At 46.3% G+C, this 26,879-nt stretch overlaps 1 protein-coding gene across 1 annotated transcript in view; it reads right to left on the reverse strand.

Annotated features, from left to right (window-relative positions):
- The window catches only part of LOC139273605 (zinc finger protein 850-like), a 160,907-nt gene that overhangs the window by 119,430 nt on the left and 14,598 nt on the right, over positions 1-26,879 (reverse strand). The window contains exon 2 of the mRNA XM_070890563.1: positions 12,630-13,136. Coding sequence (XP_070746664.1) covers positions 12,630-13,136 — 507 coding nt within the window. The remainder of the gene's footprint in view (positions 1-12,629; positions 13,137-26,879) is intronic.

Below are 26,879 nucleotides of genomic sequence, written 5' to 3' on the forward strand. Positions count from 1 at the left end.
TAAACAATCTCCTAGTAAAGGATCCCCTTGGGATGAGTGATCATAGCATAATTGAATTTCAAATTCAGATGGAGGGTGAGAAAGTTGGATCTCTAACCTGTGTACTAAGCTTAAATAAAGGAGACTATGAAGGTATGAGGACTGATTTGGATATATTGGACTGGGAAAATAAATTAAAGTGTAGGACAGTTGATGAACAATGGTGTACATTTAAGGAGATATTTCACAACGCTCAAGAAAAATATATTCCAGTGAGGAGGAAAGGGTATAAGAGAAAAGATAGCCATCCATGGCTAATTAAAGAACTAAAGGACGGTATCCAATTAAAAACAAGGACATGCAATGTGGCCAAAACTAGTAGGAGGATAGAAGATTGGGAAGCGTTTAAAAGCCAACAAAGAATGACTAAAAAAATTATTAAGAAAAGGAAGATAGACTATGAAAGTAATCTAGCACGAAATATAAGAACAGATAGCAAGAGTTTCTATAGGTATATCAAAAGAAAAAGAGTGGCTAAAGTAAATGTTGATCCCTTAGAGGAAAAGACCGGGGAATTAGTAATGAGGAAGATGGAAATGGCAGAAACTCTGAACAAATATTTTGTATCAATCTATATGGTAGAGGACACTAACAATATTCCAACAGTGGATAGTCAAGGGGCTATGGGGGTGGGGGAGGGGGGTTGGGAGGGGAGGGGGGGTTGGGAGGGGAGGGGGGGTTGGGGGGGAGGAACTTAACACAATCACAATCACTAAGGAGGTGGTACTCAATAAGATAATGGGACTAAAGGTAGATACATTCCCTGGACCTGATGGCTTGCATCCTAGGGTCTTAATAGAAGTAGCAGCAGGGATTGTGGATGCATTGGTTGTAATTTACCAAAATTCCCTGGATTCTAGTGAGGACCCAGCAGATTGGAAAACTGCAAATGTAACACCCCTATTTAAAAAAGGAGGTAGACAAAAAGCAGGAAACTATAGACCAGTTAGCCTAACATCTGTGCTTGGGAAGATGTTGGAGTCCATTATTAAAGAAACAGTAGCAGGACATTTGGAAAAACAAAATTCGGTCAGGTAGAGTCAGCATGGATTTATGAAGGGGAAGTCATGTTTGACAAATTCGCCAGAATTCTTTGAGGATGTAACAAACAGGTTGGATAAAGGGGAACCAGTGGATGTGGTATATTTGGACTTTCAGAAGACATTTGACAAGGTGCCACATAAAATGTTATTGCACAAGGTAAAAGTTCACGGGGGTTGGGGGTAATATTAGCATGGAAAGAAGATTGGCTAAAGAACAGAAAACAGAGGGTTAATTCTTGGGTTGGCAATCAATAACCAGTGGGGTGCTGCAAGGATCAGTGCTGGGACCCCAACTATTTACAATCTATATTAATGACTTGGAGGAAGGGATTGAGTGTAACATAGCCAAGTTTGCTGACGATACAAAGATGGGAGGAAAAGCAATGTGTGAGGAGGACACAAAAAATCTGCAAAAGGACATTGACAGGCAATGTGAGTGGGCAAAACTTTAGCAGATGGAGTATAATGTTGGAAAGTGTGGGGTCATGCACTTTGGCAGAAAAAAAGTCACAGGGCAAGTTATTATTTAAATGGAGGAAGATTGCAAAATGCTGCAGTACAGCAGGACCTGGGGGCACTTGTGCATGAAACACAAAAGGTTAGTATGCAGATACAGCAAGTGATCAGGAAGGCCAATGGAATCTTGGTATTTATAGCAAAGGGGATGGAGTATAAAAGCAGTGAAGTCTTGCTACAGTTGTACAGGGTATTGGTGAGGCCACACCTGGAATACTGCGTGCAGTTTTGGTTTCCATATTTACAAAAGGATATACTTGCTTTGGAGGCAATTCAGAGAAGGTTCACAAGGTTGATTCCGGAAATGAGGGGGTTGACTTATGAAGAAAGGTTGAGTAGGTTGGGCCTCTACTCATTGGAATTCAGAAGAATGAGAGGTGATCTTATCAAAACATATAAGATTATGAGGGCTTGACAAGGTGGATGCAGAGAGGATGTTTCCACTGATAGGGGAGACTAGAACTAGAGGGCATAATCTTAGAATAAGGGGCCACCCATTTAAAACTGAGATGAGGAGAAATTTCTTCTCTCAGAGGGTTGTGGATCTGTGGAATTCACTGCCTCAGAGAGCTGTGGAAGTTGGGACATTGAATAAATTTAAGAGCGAAATAGACAGTTTCTTAAACGATAAGGGAATAAGGGATTATGGAGAGCGGGCATGGAAGTGGACCTGAGTTCATGATCGGATCAGCCATGATCATATTAAATGGTGGAGCAGGCTCACAGGGCAGTATGGCCTACTCCTGCTCCTATTTCTTATGTTCTTATAAACCAACCCCACAGTCACTGACACCAATCTCCTCCTGTTTGATATAAACCAACAGCACAGTCATTGACACCAGTCTCCTGTGTATGACAAACTGAAGTTGCTTACAATCCCTAGGAGCTATTACGCTATTCCTAGCTGAGATCGAGATCTCCAATGAATCAGTCCAAACACCTTAGTCCTGTGAGCAGACTTGATTTTGAATATGTAGATTTCACAATAATACAACTCATTTACAAAATGTTTGAAATATATTCATATTGGACTTTCTACAAAGGAATATTTATTGTAATATTCATACAATATTATAGTTATATAATAAGACTCACAATCTAACGAGTTGTATCCATGAACTATCAGACTTTGATAATTGCCGAGCCTGGAAGGTAACAATGTTCGACTCTTTTAAAATGCCAATTAGGATTACATTATCATGAAAATCAAATTACCGAGCGAGCCCCCTTTTTAAAGCAGCACAATCAATGCCAAATTATAATTAAATTACATCAGAATACTGTTCTGCTGTCGACAATTGAGTGCAGTCCGTCCAGTGTTTCCCCAAAAAGAGTTGTGGAAAGCCTCCAGTGTACCGGTGGACTCCGCGTGCTCCCTCTCCAGGGACAGCCCAAGAGATGTTCTACCTTGGCTGTAGCTGTCAGCTTTCTTCTCCCCGGGGTGCTCTCTGACCTGAGCTGCAAACTCTTCGTATATTTAAAGCCCCATAAGGTACAGCTGCTGTGACTCTGGTTACTTCGGCCAATCAAACACTTGAGCCGAAATACATTTATCAAACAAAACATTCCATTGAGTGGCTGTTTAGGTTTCATCGTCCAGCCTCTTCCTGTTTCATTGGAGCTAAGAGAAATCTGCGAGTCAGAACATGTCAGAGTTTGCTTTTACTGGGGCATTTAAAGAAATGAATATCCTTCAAGATTCTGCTCAGTCCACACACAGGCAGAGTTCTCAGCTCTGATAGTTCTGTTCACACAAGGTCTATTTCAACTTAAAAGGGATAATTATAATTAAATCAAAAGGAAATACTTATCAAATCATAATACAATTCCTTTTGTCGATTCATCATCATCATCATAGGCAGTCCCTGGAACCAGGATGACTTACTTCCACATGACTTCACAGATGTTTCAATGAAGGACCCGATATTCCAGGCCTGAACTCCAATTGAAGGGATGGAAGATGCCTGTGTGTGGAATTTATTTAATGTGTGGTGACCGTTGCACATCAGCCACCACACAGGCTTGACAGAGCTAGACCTTTATCCAGTGGTAAGGATTAACCAGGATGACTGGAGACCTGCTCTGCTGCACGGACCTAGTGCGCGCACATATCGCAGTGTTGGCTGGCCCGTGTTGCCCCTGTGCTCTCGGCTCCTCTGGACCCCGTACCCTCATTCGCTGTGTAGGGGGTGGTGGGTCTGTCAGCTTGCCTTCCTGACCAGAGCGGTTGTGAGTCGCTCCCACTCCCTGGTTCTCGAGCTTGGATTTATTAATCAGAGTGTGATAAAGTACAGCAGACAACTGTTCTGTACAAAGAAGGTTTGGGTTTTATTCAAGAAAGCAAATTACACAAATACACTCCAATAAAACTGTAAAATCTTACAAAAAGGTTCTAAGCAATGGGGAATACTTTATTACAGGTAATAAACACAACAGAAAAACCTCCCACTTACTCTCTAACTAGGTCAAACTCTAGGGCTCCAGGGATTCATGCTCACCAGATCCTTCCTTTGACAGCTAGGGCTGTTTCACGGTTCTTTGGTTATAGCCGGTTTGCCTTGCTGTACCCCAGACATGTTAGAAGACCTCTGCTGCGTATTGAAACCAGTTGGGGTGAGTCTGCTGGTGCGGTTAGGCGCAGTTTGGATTTATCTCTGGTGAGTACCCAATTTCCGTTGTTAGCAATAGGGTTTTAAGTTCTTTAGGTAATTTTTACCCGCTGGATAGTCTAGGTACAAAGTCAGTTGGTATTGGCGTTCTTTTCTCCGATGTCACTCCAATGTGTCTTACTGTGGTTTCTTGCCGCATGCTCTCGATTTTGATCTTGTTGTTCCGAAGTGCTTGGTCAGAAAAGTTTTCCTGTGATGGTCAGAATAGAGTAGGTCTCCTGGTACGATAGGCCCTCAATTATACTCTGAGAGGCTGCTTAATCTTCGCACTAAATCTAATGTTTCTTTTGTTTGAGTTTTGCTGCCCAATTGATTTTAAGTGGTCTTCTTTGTATAAGTTTTGGTGGGCTCGCTAACTGAAACGTGATTAAATGTTTTAATCTGGCGTTGATAGAGTTTGGGATTGTGATACCCCTGTTCCATGAATTTTGGAATCTTACATTTCCCCATTTGAGACTCTTCGTCACAGAGTGTCATCCTAAGTGAACAAAATTCTTGGAACCCGAGAGCTAAAACCTTCCCCTGACATTTACCTAGCTAAACCCAAACATACATTCCCCTTTGCAATGTATTGCTATTTACAGGTAAATTCAGTCATTCCAATTACATTACAGTATAGAGGGGGGGTCCAACGCCCCTCCATTACTCCAGTTTCACAAAAAATACATAGTAAAAACACACATAGTACAAACTTTTTACAACACTTGACCTCTGTGTTTTTACAGCAGCTGGAATCTAAACCAGACCTCACCAGGTGACTGCGATTTTTTTCTGCAGTATTCTATCATATTTTGTGTTTCCCTCCCTGATACAATCCATAAGTTCAGCTAGGGCTCGTCCAGCACCCTCTGGTGCTGGGATCGATGACTTCTGCCCCTCACCTTGCAGGTAGTACACCATAAATAAAAAATAATCACAAGCTGGCAGATAACTAAAACGTGGGAAGCTATTCTGATCTAGGGAGGGACCTCTATATTTCTGACAATATCCCACCAGTGTGGAACGGTGAGATCCGAAATTTCGCCCCCTATCTCAACTGGTTTTTGTTCTAGAGTATAGAAATGTTTCTGTGATACTTCTACAGCTTTCAGTAGGGCGATAAGATGTTCGGGTAGAGGAGAGATTTCATATCTAAAATGTGCAACGTAATCTTGTAAATTTGTGAAATTGTTATTTACAGTAAGGTGAATAGTGGAGGGTCAGGAATGGGAACAATCCGTTCTTGGGCCACTTGAACTTCCGCCTCGGGTTTAAAACAAAAACTGCTTTCACTCACCGAACACCAAATGTGTTGTCCATGTTGGTAGTGGGGCGCACTTGTGGTGACACAATACGTCCCACCCCCTATGTATGCTACCTGTGGAGGAACACAGTCTTGTGCCATTACCTCCATGGTACAGTTGATAGGCTGTGCGCCGCAGCTTTAAACCCGCATTGTGGTCTGGAGTAGGCGTTCAAGTGCTGGGGTGTTCAGTATTACGTGTGCACCCCGGCTCCGGCACCCGGAGAGGTCAGTACATGTCATAGCGTGCTCCCACTTTATGACATAGGGTGGGACCACTGTGAAACAAACATGTGCCCCTCCTTGAATGATCCCAATATTCTCCACCATGTACAGCGGCGCAGGTCAGGCTGTCCCACCCATAACCGGCATCCTTACAACTTTCCCCATGATGGTATGGTTGGACCGCCCACAATCTACTGGGACAGGGTAGGTTTCAGAAACTAGACGGAGCTGACATGGGATTAGCGAATTACTAAACTGGTGGAGGGCTGCGAGATACTTGTTGCTGATCCAAGCGGGGACTTGGCCTTGCTTTAGATCTTCCAGGTTGCTGCTGTCCTCGCCCAGCAACCATGTCCCATACAGCACACACACCTCATTCCTGGCAGCCTGATCCGAGGCATTCCTGTCCTCCCGTATAAGTGCATTTACTGTTTTTGCGTGTCTTTCCAGCTCAGTAATAATCTCCTTTAAATGGACCGTCATTGCCTGGTCCTCGTGTAGCACTGAGCCTATCATTATGTTCTCTTCCCTTAGGATCTTCCGTAGTTCGTTTTTTAGACCATTTATTTGCATTTGCAGTTCCATATCACAGAGGATCCTGTATTATATGCAGTGAAAATGTTGTTCCAGGTTCCCCTTCTTTGTCTCCCCGTGCCCATAGTGTTCCCAGCATATAGTGTGTATAAATCTGCTTTGTTTACGTTGCCAAAATCTAATTTGTAAAATTTCCTGAACATTTCTCGGAGTAGGGCCTGGTATAGCTGCTCTGTCTCCTTCGGGCACCATACAGGTAAGTGTACTTCTGTCAGGTTTAAGATAAGAGATTCCTTGATGTCACCTTTGTGACCCGTACTCGCCCCCATTAGGGCGAGCAGGAGCAAGCCCCCTTTCATCATTCGGTTCCTTCCCTGTAGGAATACAAAATAGGTAGCCTTGCCCTTGAGAAAAACAGTTCTCTGGCTTGGCAAAGGTGATTCAATTCTACAATCCAATTTAAAACTTAAAAATTTTAAAAATTCCAACCAAAATACTAAAACTTAAACTAAAAGAACAATCCTGGAAAAGCTATGTACACCGCCACCGGTCTCCGGGTGGCCAGGTTAATTCCTGTTTGGCCTTTGCCTTGTGCGGCCTCTGGGCAGCTTGTACGCCTGAGTGTAAGGTGGTCTGTACCGCAGGACCCGGAGAGTTCTTCTTAATGTAACTGGGGGTTTCCCCGAGTCCCAGATGATAGGGGGAATGGCCCTTCCTATACTACAGCACACTACCCTTCTGTGTAGTTGCTGAGTCTATGTCCTGCCCTGTGGGTTCCGCATAGACTGAGGCCGCAGGCTGGGGACTCTTGTCATTCTCTTGGCCCACTGCTACCTCTCCTGTGTGTCCCTTACCATTGAAGGCTGCAGGCTGGGGATCCTTATCTCTAAAATGATCCTTGACCTTGGGCATTCTTTTATGGGCTGCAACCCTCCCGGGGCTGAACCATTGAAACTGGGGTGCTGGTGACCATGGTGTCTTTGGCCGTGATGTATGGGGAGTCCTTCTTAGGGCTATTCTACTGGGGGTGCGTCTGAGTCCTAAACAATTGGTGGGATAGCCCCTCCAGTAATACAATTCACCGCCCCCATCTGTACAGTCTGTGAGTCTGTAACGTCTCCTGTGGGCTTTCCACAGTCAGAGGCTGCTGGCTGAGGATCCCTGTCCCGAGGACGGTTCACTGCCCCCAATGGTAGTGTTTGTTCCCTGTTTGTTCCCTGTGAGACCCACTAGACTGTACGGGACCCCGTTAGATAGAGGTGAGGTGGCTGGGTTATCTGCGTGTACAATGGTGCTTGAAGCTCCAGTATCTAGCCGATAGGTCCCCGTCACCTTCTCCACCTCCATCTTAACGCACGGTCTCTTGTGTGCATCGTATGCTAGGGGACACAGGTACACAGGCAGCGCCAGTTCTAGTCACGGGTCGGGATATGGCAGGGCGGATGGGGTTTCCCTCCTACCTTGGGCCACCCAATACGGACTGGGGCGTGGCCACGAACTCCTCGAAGGAAGAGGGAGAGCTCTGCGCTCTGGGTCTGGGTTTTTGTGCAGGTGCTGGGGGTTCCTTAGCTACGTTATCCTTCCAAGGGTTCTTACAATCCTTTCTCCAATGCCCACTTTTCACGCACCCAAAGCAGTTACGCTTGGTGTCGGAAGAGATACCCCCTTCCTGGTGCCATTCCCTCTTTGCTTGGTGGGGCCTTAACTCATGTATCCTCCCCTTGGGTGGGTTCTCCTCTGTCCATCGGCCGCTCCAAAAAGCCAGGGTTAGTTGCCTAATCACTGACTCCTCGGTGGCGTTAGGATCCTTAGGATCGAACCACAGCTCAGCTTTGGCCTTCACCCGTGGCAAACTGTTTGCCACCAAGCTCCGGAACCAGTGAGCCCTCTCATCCCGGGTCAAGTGATCCCCGCGAGGATCCCACTACAGGCACTCTCATCGATGAAAGCTTGTGAGGCTTTCCCTGCCTGTTGCATCGTCTTCTCCACTCGGGAGAAGAGACTCCCATCATTTAGGCCCATAACATCCAAGACTTCTTCCTTGACTGCAGCGTATGTACTCTGCCCTCTCTTGCTTTCCACAGAGAGAGACTGGTATACTCTACTGTCTAGGGAGAATAGGAACATTTTTGCCATTTCGGAGTCGTCGCAACCGTTTATCCCCCCCGCCTGTTCCACATCCATGAAGTGGACCAAAGGGTCCCCTTTGTGAGTGAGCTTACCCAGATGGCTTACCATAGCCCTAAGCTGTTGGGTGCTGTGGGGAACCACAAAGTGACTTTCGAGGGGCCCCTGGTCCCCACCACCATTGGGTGGGCCAAACTTTTGCTGCTGGACCTGGCACATCGGTCCTGGTCCCGGCCCTTCTCGCATTGGCTAGCCCACCTCTCCCTGCTGCCAAACCAAGCCAAAACCCGGCGCCACAGGTGGTGGTGGTTCGCAATCCCTACCCGCCTCACAAATCGTTCACCTCTCCTGTTGCCAAGCCGGGTCCAACCCCGGCGCCACAGGTAGCGACCGAACGGTTTCCCCCTGCTCTTCCAGGTCTATCTGGGCCGCACCCTGGCTTATTAGGCATACCATACCTTTAGCCTTGGACAGAGCAAGGTTCAGACTATTTATTTGTTGCTGGCAGGGGCCGTGATCTCCCGACTCAAACCCCCTAGTGCTTGCTACTTTGTAAGCCGCCTGGAGGTCTCTCAACCTCTCCTCCTGCTCTTGAATTATCCTGGTGAGGTGGGCGTTTTCTTCCGCAACACCAGTTCTTGACCCTTCGCTTCAGTGACCTGGCACTGAAGGTAATCCTGGCGGTTTCTTTGTGTTTCCACCATCTGTAGTTTCTCTTGCTTTTGCTTGCCTAACTCCTCAAATAATTTCTCCCCCATTATAGCTCTGGCACTCGAGTGTTCCTCGGACTCCCTGAGGTCTGCCTCCAGCAACTTGACTTTCTTGTCCAATTGCGGGACCTGTCGCTGTAGGCAGACTAACCATATTGCTTTCTCCACAGAGCGCTTATGGTCCTTACTCTCAGTCCATTAGGCTGCAGCGTCCACAGGATGCTCAACGTACCCATTCCTTTGTTATGGTGACTTTCTTGAATATTTAAGGGGAAATCCTCTCTTCCATTTTGCTGCTTTCCTCAAAAACAGTGTCTACTGCCATCACACCCTTTTGACCAAGCTCCTACCTGGCTCACCATTCTGAAGGGGGTGGTGGGTCTGTCAGCTTGCCTTCCTGACCAGGGCGGTTGTGAGTCGCTCCCACACCCTTGTTCTTGAGCTTGGATTTATTAATCTGGGTGTGATAAAGTGCAGCAGACAACTGTTTTGTACAAAGAAGGTTTGGGTTTTATTCAAGAAAGCAAATAACACAAATACACTCCAATAAAACTGTAAAATCTTACAAAAAGGTTCTAAACAATGGGGAATACTTTATTACAGGTAATAAACACAACAGAAATACTTCCCACCTCCCACTTACTCTCTAACTAGGTCAAATTCTAGGGCTCCAGGGATTCATACTCACCGGATCCTTCCTTTGACAGCTAGGGCTGTTTCACGGTTCTTTGGTTATAGCCGGACGTACTCCAGACGTGTTAGAAGACCTCTGCTGTGTATTGAAACCAGTTGGGGTGAGTCCGCTGGTGCGGTTAGACGCGGTTTGGATTTATCTCTGGTGAGTACCCAATTTCCTTTGTTAGCAATAGGGTTTTAAGTTCTTTAGGTAATTTTTACCCGCTGGATAGTCTAGGCACAAAGTCAGTTGGTATTGATGTTCCACTGATTGTTTTTTGACATTCTTTTCTCCGATGTTACGATGTTTCTTCCTGTGGTTTGTCGCCGTGTGCTCTCGATTTTGATCTTGTTGGTCTGAAGTGCTTGGTCAGAAAAGTTTTCCTGTGATGGTCAGAGGTACGATAGGCCCTCAATTATACTCTGAGAGGCTGCTTAATCTTCACACTAAATCTAATGTTTCTTTTGTTTGAGTTTTGCTGCCCAATTGATTTTAAGTGGTCTTCTTTGTATAAGTTTTGGTGGGCTAGCTAACTGAAACGTGATTAAATGTTTTAATCTGGCGTTGATAGAGTTTGGGATTGTGATACCCCTTATTTATGAGCTGATGAACTCATGACCATTGTGATAGCACTGTTTTGACTTCGGGAAGTCTGGGCTGAGCCAGATATTTCTATGCATGTTGAAAAAGGTGTTGGAATATGTATGTGATATTTGGGTCCTGTGGGTGGAGTGGATAATGTTTCTTCCGTGGTCGATTGTTTAAATGCTAATGTTTTCTGGGAGCCTGACTAATGGTTAAACAGCTCCCCCAGACAAACTGATTAGATACAATACCCAAATTCTAAATCCCACCCCTCTGTCACTGCAGCTTTTCCCCACAGGCCCAAACATGCCTTTTAAAATCCCAAACTTGGTTAAAACTCGTAGATTTCTTCCATATGCATTTTAGGATCCCAAACTTTCTGTTTAATAGGCCCAAATCAAATTTCCTTTTCAGTGAGTCCAAACACTGGGGGGTTTCCATGAATTTTGGAATCTTACAGTTGCACCTCCACCACGATCTCTCACCATTCCTCCGCCATGATCTCTCGCCGCTCCTCTGCCACAAACATGTGCCGCACCTCCACCATGATCTCTCGCCGCTCCTCCACCACAAACATTCGCTGCTCCTCTGCCACAGTCTCTCACTGCTCCTCTGCCACAAACATTCATCGCACTTCCGCTATGATCTCTCAACGCTCCTCCACCACAAACATTTATCGCTCCTCCTCCACGATCTCTCACTACTCCTCCACCACAAACATTCGTCACTCATCCGCCACGATCTCACACCGCTCCTCCTCATATTCCTCATAGACTGACCTATTGCCCCCCGATGGCAAATAAATCAGCTTTGTTTTAAACACACCGTTGTAGATTTTTGTCTTTCCCACCCGAGTTTTTAGCATCATTTGGCTGAAGCTCAAAGAACAATCTGGGGGTTGGATCGTATGGTGGGAACAGAACTTCAGCCTAGACACAGTCCTTCAGGGCCACACTGAGAGGGCCGAATGGCACTTTGGTCTTTCTCATCTCTCTGCACCGATAGCAAAGTCGCCGTGCGGGTTAATCTTGAGGCGAGTATGACATGTGTCTAAGGTGATTACAAGCTAATAATTCATTCGACCCCAGGTCTTCAATACAAAGTCCACTAATGTTAAACATACATCTATATAAAACAAAGCAAGACTTTATTTTTATGGTTACTGTTTCATATTAAATCTGATCGACTAAAACCCAGCTTTCTTACAGTCCACTCTTGGATGCCCCACTCCCTGAGCCGACAACCTTCAGCCGGGTCAGTGGTGGAGTTCTGCAGCAAGAGTGATCGCAGAGTAACTGTCGGGATCACACCCCCATGGATGTTCCAGCTTGTGTATTTTTAGTTATCCTGGTGTCTAACACGCACACATCAATAAAACAGGGAATTCTGGGAAACACGTTGCAGGTCCTTCTTTATCTGGAGATCAACTGCCTGTTGTATAATTGCACCAGCAGTTAACAGGCTCCTGTGAACTCCTCCATCTGCTATTTTAATGCAGACTTAACCAATTTATTTTAAACGGCTTTATGTTAAATTAGTTGATGTCTACCTTAAACTGGTGGACTCAGGACTGTCACACAAATGCATTAAATATTCATGGAGAGTAAACTTTAGTCTGGAAACGGAAACCTGCCGTTTCACTTTCAGTCAGGAAGAGATCGCAGTTTTACACCAATCTCTGATTTGACAGCATGTTCCCAGCATGTTCTTCCTGACTCTAAACGCAGTTGTAAAGGAGCCTTCTGTTCTGTGCCCAGGAGCTCTAAACCATGGAAGAGAGTGGCTGGGACACACCTCAAGATTAACCCACACGGTGACTTTGCTGTCAGTGATGAGAAATGAGAAAGACCAAAGTGCCGTTTTCCCCTCTCAGTGTGGCCCTGTGGGACTGTGTCCAGGCTGAAGTTCTGTTCCCACCGTACGATCCTCCCCCAGATTGTCCTCTCTGAGCTCCAGCCAGATGATGCTAAACACTCAGGTGGGAAAGACAAAAATCTAAATCTACAAAGCTGATTTATTTGACATATATCCAGAATATTAAACTCCAGCCCAATTATAGGAATTAGTAACATCAGCAGAAGCAATTCCCAACTGTCAGAACTAACATGGTTCAATCCTGGATGTGATTAAGAGCAACAATAACAGCAGAATCCAACCCCTGCAGTCACTTGTGAACTCGCTGGTGTCTCAGCAGGGTGTATGACTGAGTGAATCGCTTCCCACACTCAGAGCAGGTGAACGGTCTCTCCCCAGTGTGAACTCGCTGGTGTTTAAGCAAGGAACAGTACTGAGTGAATCCCTTCCCACACACGGAGCAGGTGAATGGCCTCTCCCTCGTGTGAACTCGCTGGTGTGTCAGCAGATTGGATGACTGAGTGAATCCCTTTCCACAGTCAGAGCAGGTGAATGGCCTCTCCCCGGTGTGAACTCGCTGGTGTGTCAGCAGGCTGGATGACTGAGTGAATCCCTTCCCACACTTGGAGCAGGTGAATGGCCTCTCCCTCGTGTGAACTCGCTGGTGTGACAGCAGATCAGATGAATGAGTGAATCCCTTCCCACACACGGAGCAGGTGAACGGTCTCTCCCCGGTGTGAACTCGCTGGTGTCTCAGCAGGTGGGATGATCGAGTGAATCCCATCCCACACTCAGAGCAGGTGAACGGCCTCTCCCCAGTGTGACTGCGATGATGAATTTCCAGCTGTGATGGATAATTGAATCCCTTCCCACAGTCTCCACATTCCCACGGTTTCTCCGTGGTGTGGGTGTCCTTGTGTCTCTCCAGGTTGGATGGTCAGTTGAAGCCTCATCCACATGCAGAAAACGTGTACAGTTTCTCCCCGCTGTGCACAGTGCAATGTTTTTTCAGGCTGTGTAACTGGTTAAAGCTCTTTCCACAGTCAGTGCACTGGATCAGTCTCACTCGGGTGTGTGTGTCTCGGTGCTTTTGCAGTTACAATAACATTTGAAATCTTTTCCCACAGATAGAACAGACAAACGTTTCTCCTTCCACATTCAAAGGTGATACTATTCAGGTCCTGATGAATCGAGTAACACTGTGAGATCCTGACATGATGTTTGCTTTGTGTTTCCCATCTGTCAATCTTCCTCCTCTAATACCCTGTAAGAGAATTTACAAAACTCATCACTAAGTACAATACAGAAAGTCAGAACAGACAATTCTAGTTTGTCTGGAACATTCTTTTCTCTCCTGTTGCCTCAAAGCTGTAAATCCCTATCCCACACATTGTCCCTCCTCCCTGTGTTGAAATCCAAACACATCGCACCATCTCCAACATATTTCCTTTCAGTCACTTTTTCTCCCTCCTCTGAAGGTGCTAACTGTGGCTGGGTTCAGTTCTACACTCACTGGTTCCCCTCCCTCTCCTCCCCTGAAGGTGCTGACTCTGGCTGGGTTCAGTTCTACACTCACTGGTTCCCCTCCCTCTCTTCCCCTGATGGTGCTGACTCTGGTTGGGTTCAGTTCTACACTCACTGGTTCCTCGCTCTCTCCCTCCCCTGAAGACACTGACTCTGGCTGGGTTCAGTTCTGCACTCACTGGTTCCTCTCCCTCTCCTCCCCTGATGGTGCTGACTCTGGCTGGGTTCAGTTCTACACTCACTGGTTCCCCTCCCTCTCCTCCCCTGAAGGTGCTGACTCTGCTGGGTTCAGTTCTACACTTGTACAAAAGAAAAATACTGCAGATGCTGGAAACCTGAAATAAAACAAAAATTACTGGAAATACTCAGCCAGCATCTGCGGAGAAGGAAACAGAGTTAATGACTTTCAGGTTAATGACTTTTCATCAGGACTGGCAAAAATTAGAAATGTAACAGGTTTTAAGTAAGTGCAGAGGCAGAGAAAGAGGGGAGGGGAGGAAAGAACAAAAGGGAAGTTCTGTGTTAGGGTGGGAGGCAGCAGAGATTAAATGACAAAAGGGATGATGCTGCAAGGCAAAAGGAGATGATTATGGGACAAGTAAAGAAACAAAAAATGTGTCTGGACAAGGTGTAAATGGCAATAAAGAGCAGACATTGATGTGGAGATTCAACATCGCCTCCAGTGCGCCAGTGCAGCCTTCGGCCGACTGAGGAAGAGTGTTCGAAGACCAGGCCCTTAAATCTGACACCAAGTTCATGGTCTACAGGGCTGCAGTAATACCCGCCCTCCTGTATGGCTTAGAGACATGGACTATGTACAGTAGACACCTCAAGACGCTGAAGAAATACCACCAACAATGTCTCCGCAAGATCCTGGGAGGACAGACGAACCAATGTTAGCGTCCTCGACTAGGCCAACATCCCCAGCATTGAAACACTGACCACATTTGATCAGCTCCGCTAGGCAGGCCACATTGTTCGCATGCCAGACACGAGACTCCCAAAGCAAGCGCTCTACTCAGAACTCCTTCACGGCAAACGAGCCAAAGGTGGGCAGAGGAAACATAACAAGGACACCCTCAAAGCCTCCCTGAAAAATTGCAATATCCCCAATGACACCTGGGAATCCCTGGCCAAAGATCACCCTAAGTGAAGGAAGTGCATCCAGGAGGATGCTGAGCACCTCGAGTCTCACCACCGAGAGCATGCAGAAATTAAGCACAAGCAGTGGAAGGAGCATGCGGCAAACCAGTCCCACCCACCCCTTTCCTCAACGATTATCTGTCCCACCTGTGACAGGGACTGTGGTTCTCGTATTGGACTGTTCAGACCCACCTAAGAACTCATTTTAAGAGTGGAAGCAAGTCTTCCTCGAATCCGAGGGACTGCCTATGATGATGAGGATGATGATGAAATGGCAATAGCTGAATCATTACCAACAGCTGCTGTACTAAAAAACGGGAGCGGATGTGGTGTGAAATTGTTAAAATCAATGTTGAATCCGGAAGGCTGTAAAGTGCCTAATCGAAAGTTGAAATGCTGTTTCTTGAGCTTATGTTGAGCTACACTTGGAACAGTGTAGGAGGCCGAGGACAGAGAGGGAGTGGTCTGGAGAATTAAAATGCCAAGCAATTCAAAACTCAGAATCTCGCTTTTGACTGAACGGAGGTGTTCCGCAATGCAATCACCCAATGTGCGTTTAGTCTCTCCAATGTAGAGAAGACCATTTTGTGAGCAATGAATACAGTATACTAAATTTAAAGCAGTACAAGTAAATCACTGTTTCACCTGGAAGGAGTGTTTGGGGCCCTGGACAGTGGGAAGGGAGGAGGTGAAAGGGCAGCTGTTGTATTTCCTATGTAAATGTAGGAAATACGGCAGCCAATTTGCACACAGCAATCTCCCACAAACAGCAATGTGATAATGACCAGATAATCTGTTTTTAGTGATGTTGATTGAGGGATGTATATTGGCCAGGATGCCGAGGTAACTGCTCTTCTTTGAAATAGGGCCTTTGGATCATTTAAATCTACCTGAGAGAGCAGACAGGGTCTCAGTTTAACATCTCATCTGAAAGATGATACCTCTGACAGTACAGCACTCCCTCAGTGCTGTACTGGAGTAAGGTGCTGTCTTTCAGATGAGACGTTAAACCCGTCTGCCCTCTCAGGTGGACATAAAAGTCCCAGGCAATATTTTGAAGAAGAGCAGTAGAGTTATCCCCAGTATCCTGGCCAATATAGATCCCTCAATCAACATCACTAAAAACAGATTATCTGGTCATTATCACACTACAGTTTGTGGAGGAGCAGGCCAGGGAGTGGAAGGAGCAGCATGGCGGGGAGCAGAAGGAGCAACGTGGCGGCCTGGCCCAGCAGGCTGAGCGGTCCCCGACCTGTGAGCACCATCGGAGCAGGCCGGGGAATGGAAGGAGCAGCGTAGCGGCATATCACTCCAGGGAGCAGCACATGCTGGAGCAGGAGAGCAACGGCAGTGAAGATGGACATCACCAAGATCCAGGTCAGCGATTGGAGCAGGAACGGGGAGGTTGGGACGAAGGAGCGGCGAGAGATTGTAGAGGGATGTGATCGGGGCCCAGGAGAGGCACGAGTTGGAGGCCCAGGAGAGGCGTAGGCCCAGGGGCAGCATGGGCCAGCCAACACTGCAATATGTGTGCACACTAGGTCTGTGCAGCAGAGCTGGTCTCCAGTCGTCTTTTAATCCTTGGCACTGGACCAAGACCTAGCTCTGTCAAGCCCGTGTGGTAACTGGTGTGCAACGGTCACCACACATTAAAAAAAATCCACGCACAGGCATCTTCCATATAGTTCAGGACCTGGAATTTTAGGTCCTTCATTGAAACACCTGTGAACTTTTTGACGTGGAAGTAAGTCATCCTCGATTAGAGGGACTGCCTGTGATGATGATGACAGTTTGTGGGAGTTTGCTGTGTGCAAATAGGTTGCCGCATTTCCTACATTACAACGGTAACTACACTTCAAAAGTACTTCGTTGGCTGTAAACTGCTTTGAGACATCCAGTGGTCATGGAAGGCGCTATATAAATGCAAGTCTTTCTTTCTTTCTGCAAGGGGATCTAAATCTGGGCCCTTCCGTTACAATTCTGTGGGCTGTACCCAGCACTTACCAGCGCCTTCAGGAGAGATGCTGAGAAAGCCCCCGTGTGCAGAATGAGAATTAAATCAGTGAGTCTGATGATCCCTCCTGTCACTGGGACCCTGAAGCCCCGCCTACTCATTGTTCCTTCGCAAAGATGGTCGCGCATGCGCTGTACCGTTCGATGGATGAAGGTGACTGCGCACAAACCCTCAGCCTTTCTTTACAAAGATGGCTGCCGTTAACCTGAGCCTGTGACTGGGAAACTCCCCCGGAGCTGCAAACGCGGGAGCTGCAGGTTCTCATTCGGGACTTGCGGCCTACACCAGTTGTTGATGGAGCCCACCCGCGGGTGAGTTACTCCCCCGCGCCCCGCCGTTTCCTACCCGCTGAAGAATCGGCTCCGCGCAGCTGTTCGTCTGCGGCCTCTGTCTGTGCACCGAACACCGCACCGCGCATGCTCCAAACCCAGGCGGGTCACGCGCCTGCGCACTGGCCTCCTGTAGTCTGGGTGCGGCACATTCTTCCCCGCCGGGAATGCTGGGTAATCACCTCGCCATTGAATGGAACAGGATTTACTGTGATTGCATTAAGCACTCAACCATGTTCATTGTGGCAGTTAAGAGTTTGTTTCTGCTGATAATAAACCCCTACAATTGGCTGGACACTAATATTCTTCATCAATATTTAAAATAAATATTTTTTTTTTTCATTTTCTTTAAATATTGACGAATCATATTTGTTTCAAACACAGTGTTTGGAATATTTGATTTCACCACAATATGAGACGAATTGATGTGCTGCTACCGACTGTTCCCGGACTTTTCTTACTCTAGGTTATTTCAGTTCTCATCTAGTTCACCTTCTACCATATCAAACACCAAGCCTGTTCTCTTTGTGTCCATGGCTTGTTGGTGTCATAGACTGAACTCACTTTACACTTATTTGAAGTTCATTTGAACCATCACTTTAGAGAACTATGTTACATAAAATGTGAAATCAGTTATTTTCTGTATCATTTATCATTTTTTTAAAATCAGATTTAGTAAAAATCCTCCACAAATATTGCATATGAGAGGGTCGAGAGAGAGAGGAACCAGTGAGTGTCCAACTGAACCCAGTCACTTATTTCTCCTTCATTTACAGACACCCCCTGTCCAGTCACGATTTTTCCTTCATTTAGACACTCCAGAACCAGTCCCCATTCTTCCTTCATTTACAGATGCTCCCTGACCAGTCCCCATTTCTTCTTCATTTACAGACGCTCCCTGACCAGTCACCATTCCTCCTTCATTTACAGACACGCCCTGACCAGGCATCATTTCGCCTCCATTTATAGACACTCCCTGACTTGTCTCCATTTTTCCTTCATTTATAGACGCTCCTTCACCAGTCACCATTTCCAGGCGCTCTCTAACCAGTCAACAATTCTCCATTTACAGACGCTGCCTCACCAGTCTCCTTCATTTACAGACGCTCATTTCCTCCCTCTCCTGGAGTTTGCCACGGGGCCACTTTGAGGACCTTTCAGTTGTGGTTTTAAACAGATGAAACCCAGTGGTGTGGAGCAAACATTGCAACATTTAGTAGTGAAATGGATTTGTTCAGGACAGACAGCAGGAATTATTTCAGGAAATAACACAGTGCAGTGAGAAAGGAAATGCAGTGGATATTGTGCAGATGGATTGTCAAAAGGTGTTTGATAAGGTGCTGAACAGGAGGCTTGTTAATCAAATGAAGGCATATAGTATTAAAGGGAGTGGGACAGGGTGGATAGGTAATTGTGTAAAGGGCAGAAAAGAGAGGGTAGTGGTTAATGGATGTTCAGACTGGATGGATGTAAATAGTGGTGTCCCCAGGATCGGTGTTGGGAGCATTGCCCTTCTCAATATAGAGATATGATCTGGGTTTGGGTATATGGGGCACACGATCAAAATCTCCAGATGACACCAAAACTGGGACTATGGCCAACTGTGAAGATGACTGTGTGACTTCTGTGTGAATACACAGATTAGTAAATGTAGATGTCAGATGAAATTTAATGCAGAGAAACATGAGGTGATATATTTTGGGAGAAGACAATGGTCGGAAAAGTAGATTTAATAGTAAAAATGTAAAAGGAGTAGAGTAAAGAGGTGTAAGCTTCGCTGGGCAGGCCACATAGTATGCATGCCAGATATGAGCCTCCCTAAGCAAATGCTTTATGTGGAGCTCCTTCATGGTAAATGAGCCAAAGGAGGACAGCGGAAACATTATAAGGAAACCCTCAAAGCCTCCCTGGTAAAGTGTGACATTACCACTGACAGCTGGGAGAACCTGGCCGCAGATCGCCTGAGGTGGAGAAAGTCCATCTGGGCGGGCGTTGAGCTCTTCGAGTCTCAACTCAAAGAACATGAAGAGGCCAAGTGCAGGCAGCGGAAGGAGCGCATGGCAAACCAGCCCCACTGACAGCTTCGCTCGACGAATGTCTGTCCCACCTGTAACAGGGTCTGTGGCTCTCGTATCGGGCTGTTCAGCCATAAAAGAATTCACTTTGGGAGTGGAAGCAAGTCCTCCTCGATTCCGAGGGACTACCTATGATGATGATGAAGATTCTAGCTAATGCCTTGTCTTATTAATTACCAGGTTCTTGAGTCCAGTGTCAGCAACTTAAATACCTTATTGAGAAGTATAAGATGAGCAGATTCTCTGCCCAATGCCGTACCTTATACTGATCCATCAATCAGAGTAAACATGCAAGTTCCACGTGTCCACAGTAACTGACATGAGGTCAGCCCGCTGGATGGAACACTGGGCACCCTGAGCTTGATCTCCGGAGTCTCCAGTCCCAACTGCCCGCTTACATCAGTCTCCCTTCACTTTTATACCCTGTAGTGATCCACCTCTGGCACCAAACTCTTCTTTGTCTTCTCTGCTGGGTTTTGGCAGGAAGCAAGGAAAAGACTGCTGGAACTTGAACATATTCCCTGGATCCCAGCAGATACTTTTCTTCAGCAATGTTCTCAATATCCTTAAACGAATCTGCCTACTGTTAATTATATTATTTCTTATAGTTTCACAATTGTAGGTGTAAGCATCTCACATTATAATCTAATCTATTCTATTACTCACTCTGGTTTAAGCTTACATTGCAGTCAATAACAGACAAACCCTGTCCTTTCCCCTGATCTGATTAGAGTTTCTAACTAGCTGATTCTGTGGAATCGATTGGCATGTCAGTGATAGCATGGATCTGCTAATTCCCAAAGGCAGATCAGACAAAGTGCTTTTAGTGGGAGGCCCATCATTGAAAGTGAAACCAAACCAAAAAGAATAAAGATTTAAACCAAGGGAACAGGAAACAGGACCACATCTGGCCCAAAAGTGGTATTAATCCCCAAAAGTTCGGTCTAGACAGTTAGAAACTCCTCCTGGTGACTGTGTGCCTGCAGGACTCGGCTTTATTCCAGTGTTTGAAGGCACAGAGAGCTGGCAATGTGTGGGAATTCCAGGGCCAGTGAGGACACGCACAGAAAAACCTGAGAGCAGTGAAAGCTCACTGGGCCCCAGCACATGCTTGGGAAAACCCCGGGAAAGGGCAAAGCTAGCGTGCCCACTCTGAACCGGTTTGCTGCTCCCTCTGTGCCCAGCACTGCCTGCACCCCCGGTGCACTGAAGTGGAATTTCAGCCTCAGTGTTACAAGTTTCATCGGTTACAGGCTGGAGAGAGTAATAGTTCACACTGACACCAAGCTGTGTGATTGGTTCAGTCTGCATTTGACTGACAGGCCCTTTTGAGTGGTCAGGTATTCAAATTCCCAGTAACTCTCATCCCAGATAAAAGAGAGGGGAGATCTGTGTTTAAATCAAAGAGTCTCTTTGGAGATTCTCAGAGAAGAAACTGGTCAGCTTTAAACACCGGAAAGAGAAAAAATGTTAGAAATTTCCAATTAGCAGTTTTTGATCAATATCGACTCCCACAGGGATGGGGAATTCTAGAATAAGGAGGAACTGGTCATGATTTGAAAGGTATTGAAGGATTCGAGGAGCTCTTACATTTGGGATATTTATTTTGTCCACTCGAGGAGTTAGATAACAGACTTCTTGCTTTGAATATAAAGTTGGATTATTGGACCATTATGTATTTACTTGTTTATATTTTGTTAAATACATTTGCTGAGTGGATTTAAATTCAAGATGAGGTTTGCAGGCGGGATGCTCTATTGACACATTGAAGGTGAGTGAGATGCTGTGGGTCACACGCAAAGTCTAGTAGCTGAAAGTGATTAACAGACTGGGTTTTGTGTTTCGTGATCCTGGGCATGTTACCGATACCATCGCTGCATCCCAAGGCTAGGAGAGGCACGCTGGAAGGTATGGGGAGCTGGGACTTGTCCATGAGAGTAACCAAAGGTATGAAAACTGAAATAATGTAGAGTTAGAAAGGAGAAAAGGCCCCAAAATGTAGCAGTCAGTAACAGGAAATCAATTAGTCTCCTCTTATCTTGGAGACATTAAATATTGACAAACTGTGTTATTTGAAATATCAAAATATTAAACTCCAGCTCAGTTAAAAGATTATTAACACCAGCAGAAACAAACTCCAACAGTCAGAATGAACACGATTCAATCCAGGATGTGATTAACAGCAGCAACAACAGCAGAATCCAAACCTTGCAGTAACTTGTGAGCTCTCTGGTGTCTCAGTAGGTGGGATGACTGAGTGACTCCCTTGCCACATTCAGAGCAGGTGAACGGCCTCTCCCCAATATGAACTCACTGGTGTTTCAGCAGGGTGGATGACTTTGTGAAACCCTTCGCACACTCAGAGCAGGTGAACGGTCTCTCCCCAGTGTGAACTCGTTGGTGTGTCAGCTATTCGAATGATTGAGCGAATCCCTTGCCACACACGGAGCAGGTGAATGGCCTCTCCCCAGTGTGAATTCGCTGGTGAGTTACAAGATGGTATGACCGAGTGAATCCCTTTCCATACACTGAGCAGGTAAATGGTCTCTCGCCAGTGTGAAGTCACTGGTGTGTCAGCAGATCGGATGACCGAGTGAAACCCTGTCCACACAGGGAGCAGGTGAATGGCCTCTCCCCAGTGTAACTGCGCTTGTGTCTCTCCAGGTTGGACGATAGGCTGAAGCCTTGTCCACACACAGAGCATGTGTACCATTTCTTCCCACTGTGCGTTTAGCTTCCATGTTCAAAGGCCGATCATATTTCGGTCCTGATGTATCGAGTAACTCCGTGAGATCTTGACGTGACATTTGGTTTGAGATTCCCGTCTGCAAATCCTCCCCTTTGGACACCCTGTAAAATCAATTTCAAACAGGAAATGGAAGGTGAGAGAGAACCTACCAAATCATAAAGACAGGTTGTGAAATTGAGCTCAATGAATCTGGTCATTTGTAAGGCTGGCACTGGAGAAATGTCACTATGAAAGCTGCTGGATGTCATAAAAATCCAACTGGTCACTGATGTCCTTCAGGGAAGGGAACCTACCTCCCCCGACAGGACCACATGGTAAATTGTTGATCCTATTGGGCAGAGAAGTACTGGGGGTTAAACCCAGCAGCTTCTCCTCCATCCCCACTGCAGCTCAAACTGATGCAACAAACAGACCTACACAGGAGGCCAGGGAGTGACTTCGACATCCAGCGCCCATCCCAACACAGTGCGGCCTGGAATTGCTGGGCCTTCTGTATAAATGCAAGTTTTTGTTTTCCTTGTGTGGGGGAGGTGCTGCCCCCAGGGTTTCCTGGTGCCGCAGCCCTGGCCACTTGTCTGCCAGGCCCTGCGGCTCTGACTCAGGATCTGAGACCTGCACACGGTGTTGCTGAGGCTGCGCTCACTCCGGACAGTCTCAGGGAGCCGCTCCGCGCAGGAAGGCGCTCTCCGGGATCAGCCCTTTCCGTGTGCTGCCCCCCTGATGATGGAAATAGGGCGTATTCCACCGCGCAGAACACTCTGTGTAAGACCATCCACCATTTCCGGAGAGTGGTACAGCACAGAAGGAGGCCATTCAGCCCATCGTGTCTGTGCCAGCCTTTTGGTAGAACTATTCAGTGAGTCTCAATCCTCTGCTCTTTACCCATAGCACAGTATATTTTTCCCTTCAAGTATTATTTTTAAGTTACTATTGAATCTGCTTCCACCACCCTTTCAGGCAGAGAATTCCAAGTCACAACTAGTCACTGTGTAACAAATGATTCCACATCTCACCTCCGGTTCTTTTGCCAATCATCTGAAGTCTGACTCCTCTGGTTACCTACCCTTCTGCCACTGGAAACACTTTCTCCATATTTACTCTTTTTGTACATCTCTATCAAATCTCCTTTTATCCTTTTCTGCTCTCCGGAGGAAACATTCTCCAGTCTCTACACATAACTGAAGTTCCTGATCCACTCCTTGCTTTGGAGGCAGTTCAGGGAAGGTTCACTAGGTTGATTCCGGAGATGAAGGGGTTGACTTATGAGGTAAGATTGAGTAGGTTGGGCCTCTACTCATTGGAATTCAGAAGAATGAGAGGTGATCTTATTGAAACGTATAAGATTATGAGGGGGCTTGATAAGATGGATGCAGAGAGAATGTTTCCACTGATGGGGGAAGAATAGAACTAGAGAGCATGATCTTAGAATAAGGGGCCGCCCATTTAAAACAGAGATGAGGAGAAATTTATTCTCTGAGGGTTGTAAATCTGTGGAATTTGCTGCCTCAGAGAGCTGTGGAAGCTGGGATATTGAATAAATTTAAGACAGAAATAGACAGTTTCTTAAACGATAAGGGGATAAGGGGTTATGGGGAGCGGGCAGGAAAGTGCAGCTGAGTCCATAATCAGATCAGCTATGATCTTATTGAATGGCAGAGCAGGCTCGAGGGGCTGTTTGGCCTACTCCTGTTCCTATTTCTTATGTTCTTATCCCTGGCACCATTCATTCTGCACCCTCTCTAAAAGCTTGGCATTATTCCTAAAGTTTGAAGCCCAGAGTTGAACACAATACTCAAGCTAAGGTCTAACCAATGTTTTATTAAGGTTTAGCATAAATGAACATCAAGTGATGATATTTCTGTGATGGGGTTTAAACAGCGAGGTCCATCCAGTCAGTTGGATTTGTAAATAAGACTCTGAACTGAAAGAAGTGCAATTGTAGTGGAGAGCCATGAGACACGCTGTGTAACCAGGCGCGAACACTCTGCACATCCCAGACATCAATTGTTTCCCACTCGGCATGAAAGGAATATGTTACTTGCAACAATTCATTGGATTTGATTTCAAATATATTAGTATAGAAACTGAATCATGTTTCTATGATTGCTTTCCCAACTAAGATTCAAGGCTTCTTTTTTTATGTCTGCGTACAGTCCCAGGATTCCAACCCTGGGGCTGTACATGGGGATTCTAATCCTGGGACTATACACGGGGTTTCCAACCCTGGGACTGTACATGGATATTCTAACCCTGCGACTGTATCTGAGGATTCTAACCCTGGGACTGTACATGGAGATTCTAACGCTGGGACTGTACATGAGGATTCTAACCCTGGGACTGTACGTGGGGATTTTAACCCTGGGACTGTACATGGGGATTTTAACCCTGGGACTGTATGTAGGGCTTCTAACCCTGGGATTGTACGTGGGGATTCTAACCCTGGGACTGTACATGGGGATTCTAACCCTTGGACTGTAGACGGGGCATTCCAGCCCTGGGACTGTGGCTGTTGCTACAAATGTGTGGGATGTAAACTGAGCAGCATCTTTAGGAGGGATGGTGAGAAATCCAACGTGTGAAGAGTGAGAGAAAAATAACTGAGGCAGCCATTTTATAACGCGGATACTAGGACCCGATTGGGACCAGACACTGAATCTCTGCCCACGATTTATAACCAAGAGATCCGCGCATGCGCTTTACTACTCACTGTTTCAAGATGGTGGAGCGCTGAAGCGGCCTTCCTGTACAAAGATGGCGGCCGTTAGCCTGGGCCTGTGACCTGGAGAAAGCCGCGAGCTGCAAACGTGGGGCTATCAGGTTATTATTCCGGGCTTGCGGCATACACCAGTTGTTTAGGAACCCTCTCCAGCCTCTCGCGGATCCATTACGCCCCTCCGCTGAATCTTACCAAGTTGTCCGCAGCTGCTCGATACTGTCTCCACCATTACACGCACTGCACGTGCTCCAAACCAAGGCGGGTTCCGCGCTTGCGCATTAGGCTCCTGTAGGCTGCGTGCGGCACATTCTCCCCCGCGGTGAATGCTGGGAAGAAGCCACGCCATTGAAAGCCCACGTTCCTGAATGGACCTGGATTTAAAGTGATTGCTTTGAGCACTGAACCATGTTCATTCTGGCAGCTTGAGTTTGTTTTTTCTGATCTTAATAACCCCTATACCTGGGATGAAGATTACCATTCCTTATATTGAGGCGCTATAATTCCCGAGCGGCGCATAAACGCCGACATAGACTGGATAGTCCGAATGACCCGTTTTTGTGCCGTATATTCTATGTAATTTTGCTCAGTGCGTAGCACACTCACCTCTGAGTCAGAAGATTGAGGGAGCACTGCACTGTAAACAAAGGCCCCGTTTGTTCTTTCAAGTGGGCTAAAAGATCCCATATTACAGGCAGCTCTCGATTATCGCACACGGATGCAATGTGAAACCTTTGTAATGGCATTAGAAATGCCTTGTGTGCGTGCTGCTGCAGCCGCTGTCTCTCGCAGCCACCGCTGACGTGGGAGACCTTTTGGCCCAGGAAGGCATCGGGCCTCTGACGTCGGAGTCCTTTCGGCCCGGGAAGGCATCGGGTCACTGAGGCCGGAGTCCTTTCGGCCTGGGAAGGCAGCGCACTCCGGAACCCCGGAGCTAGACAATCTCCACCTTGAGGCCACCTGCACACATGTTGGTAATGTCCATACTTAACTGCCTTGTTACTGTTTGCACAGTATTTACTCATTGAAGTTTTAACTTTATAATGTCAACTCACTCTAACTGAGAAATCGTTTACCCAGCATAGCCCAATCCCCGAGGGACCCAGATAATCGTGAGTTGCCTGTATTTCGAAGAAGACCGGGGAAGTTATCCCCGCTGCCCTGGCCAATATTTATCCCTAAATCAACATAACAAAAAAAACAGATTATCTGGTCATTATCACAATGCTGTTTGTGGGAGCTCACTGTGCGCAAATTGGCTGCTGCGTTTCCCACATTACAACAGTGACTAACTTCAAAAAGTACTTTATTGGCTGTAAAAAAAACTTTGAGATGTCCGGTGGTCGTGAAAGACGCTATATAAATTGGTGTCTTAGTATAAGTGGTCCCCGAATTTGGTGCTTCAGTGTACCTGGTTCCTGGATTTTGTGTCACAGTATTGGTAATCCCTGGATTTGGTGTCAGCGTGTGAGTGGTCCCTGAATCTAGTTTCTCAGTGTAAGTGGTCCATGGATTTGGTGTCATAGGTAAGTGCCCCCTGGATTTGGGATCACAATGCAAGTGGTCCCTGGTTTTACTGTCTGAATGTAAGTGATCCCTGGATTTGGTGTCACAATATAAGTGGACCCTGGATTTGGCGCCATCATGTAAGTAGTCCCTGGATTTGGTGTCAAAAACATTTCTTAACTGGGACTGAGGACAAGCCCGCAGCCCAGCAATGTGTTCAGAACAGAATGATCCCACACACATCTATTCCCAATTAACACAGTCCACATGAATTCGCCAGAAACAGTTCAGCACCCACAATTAACTGCAGCATTGCGCCTAACTTCACTGAAACACACAATTCAAAACATTTTAAAGATAAAATAAACCCCATCAAGCCATCAAATCCAGTTTTCTTATTGTTCAGTACAGGCAATGACACAAACATCTTGAAGAGAAATCTTATCAATTTACTACACTTCCCTGACTTTCACAAACATTTGCATTAATACCAGATTGCACCCAGATGATTTATGCCAATTCACCCAAGAACAATGATTTAAGAAAAAATCCAAATTGATGGTGTA

This window comes from Pristiophorus japonicus, chromosome 9 (genome assembly GCF_044704955.1).
Source record: "Pristiophorus japonicus isolate sPriJap1 chromosome 9, sPriJap1.hap1, whole genome shotgun sequence".
Taxonomy (NCBI): Eukaryota; Metazoa; Chordata; class Chondrichthyes; family Pristiophoridae; genus Pristiophorus; species Pristiophorus japonicus.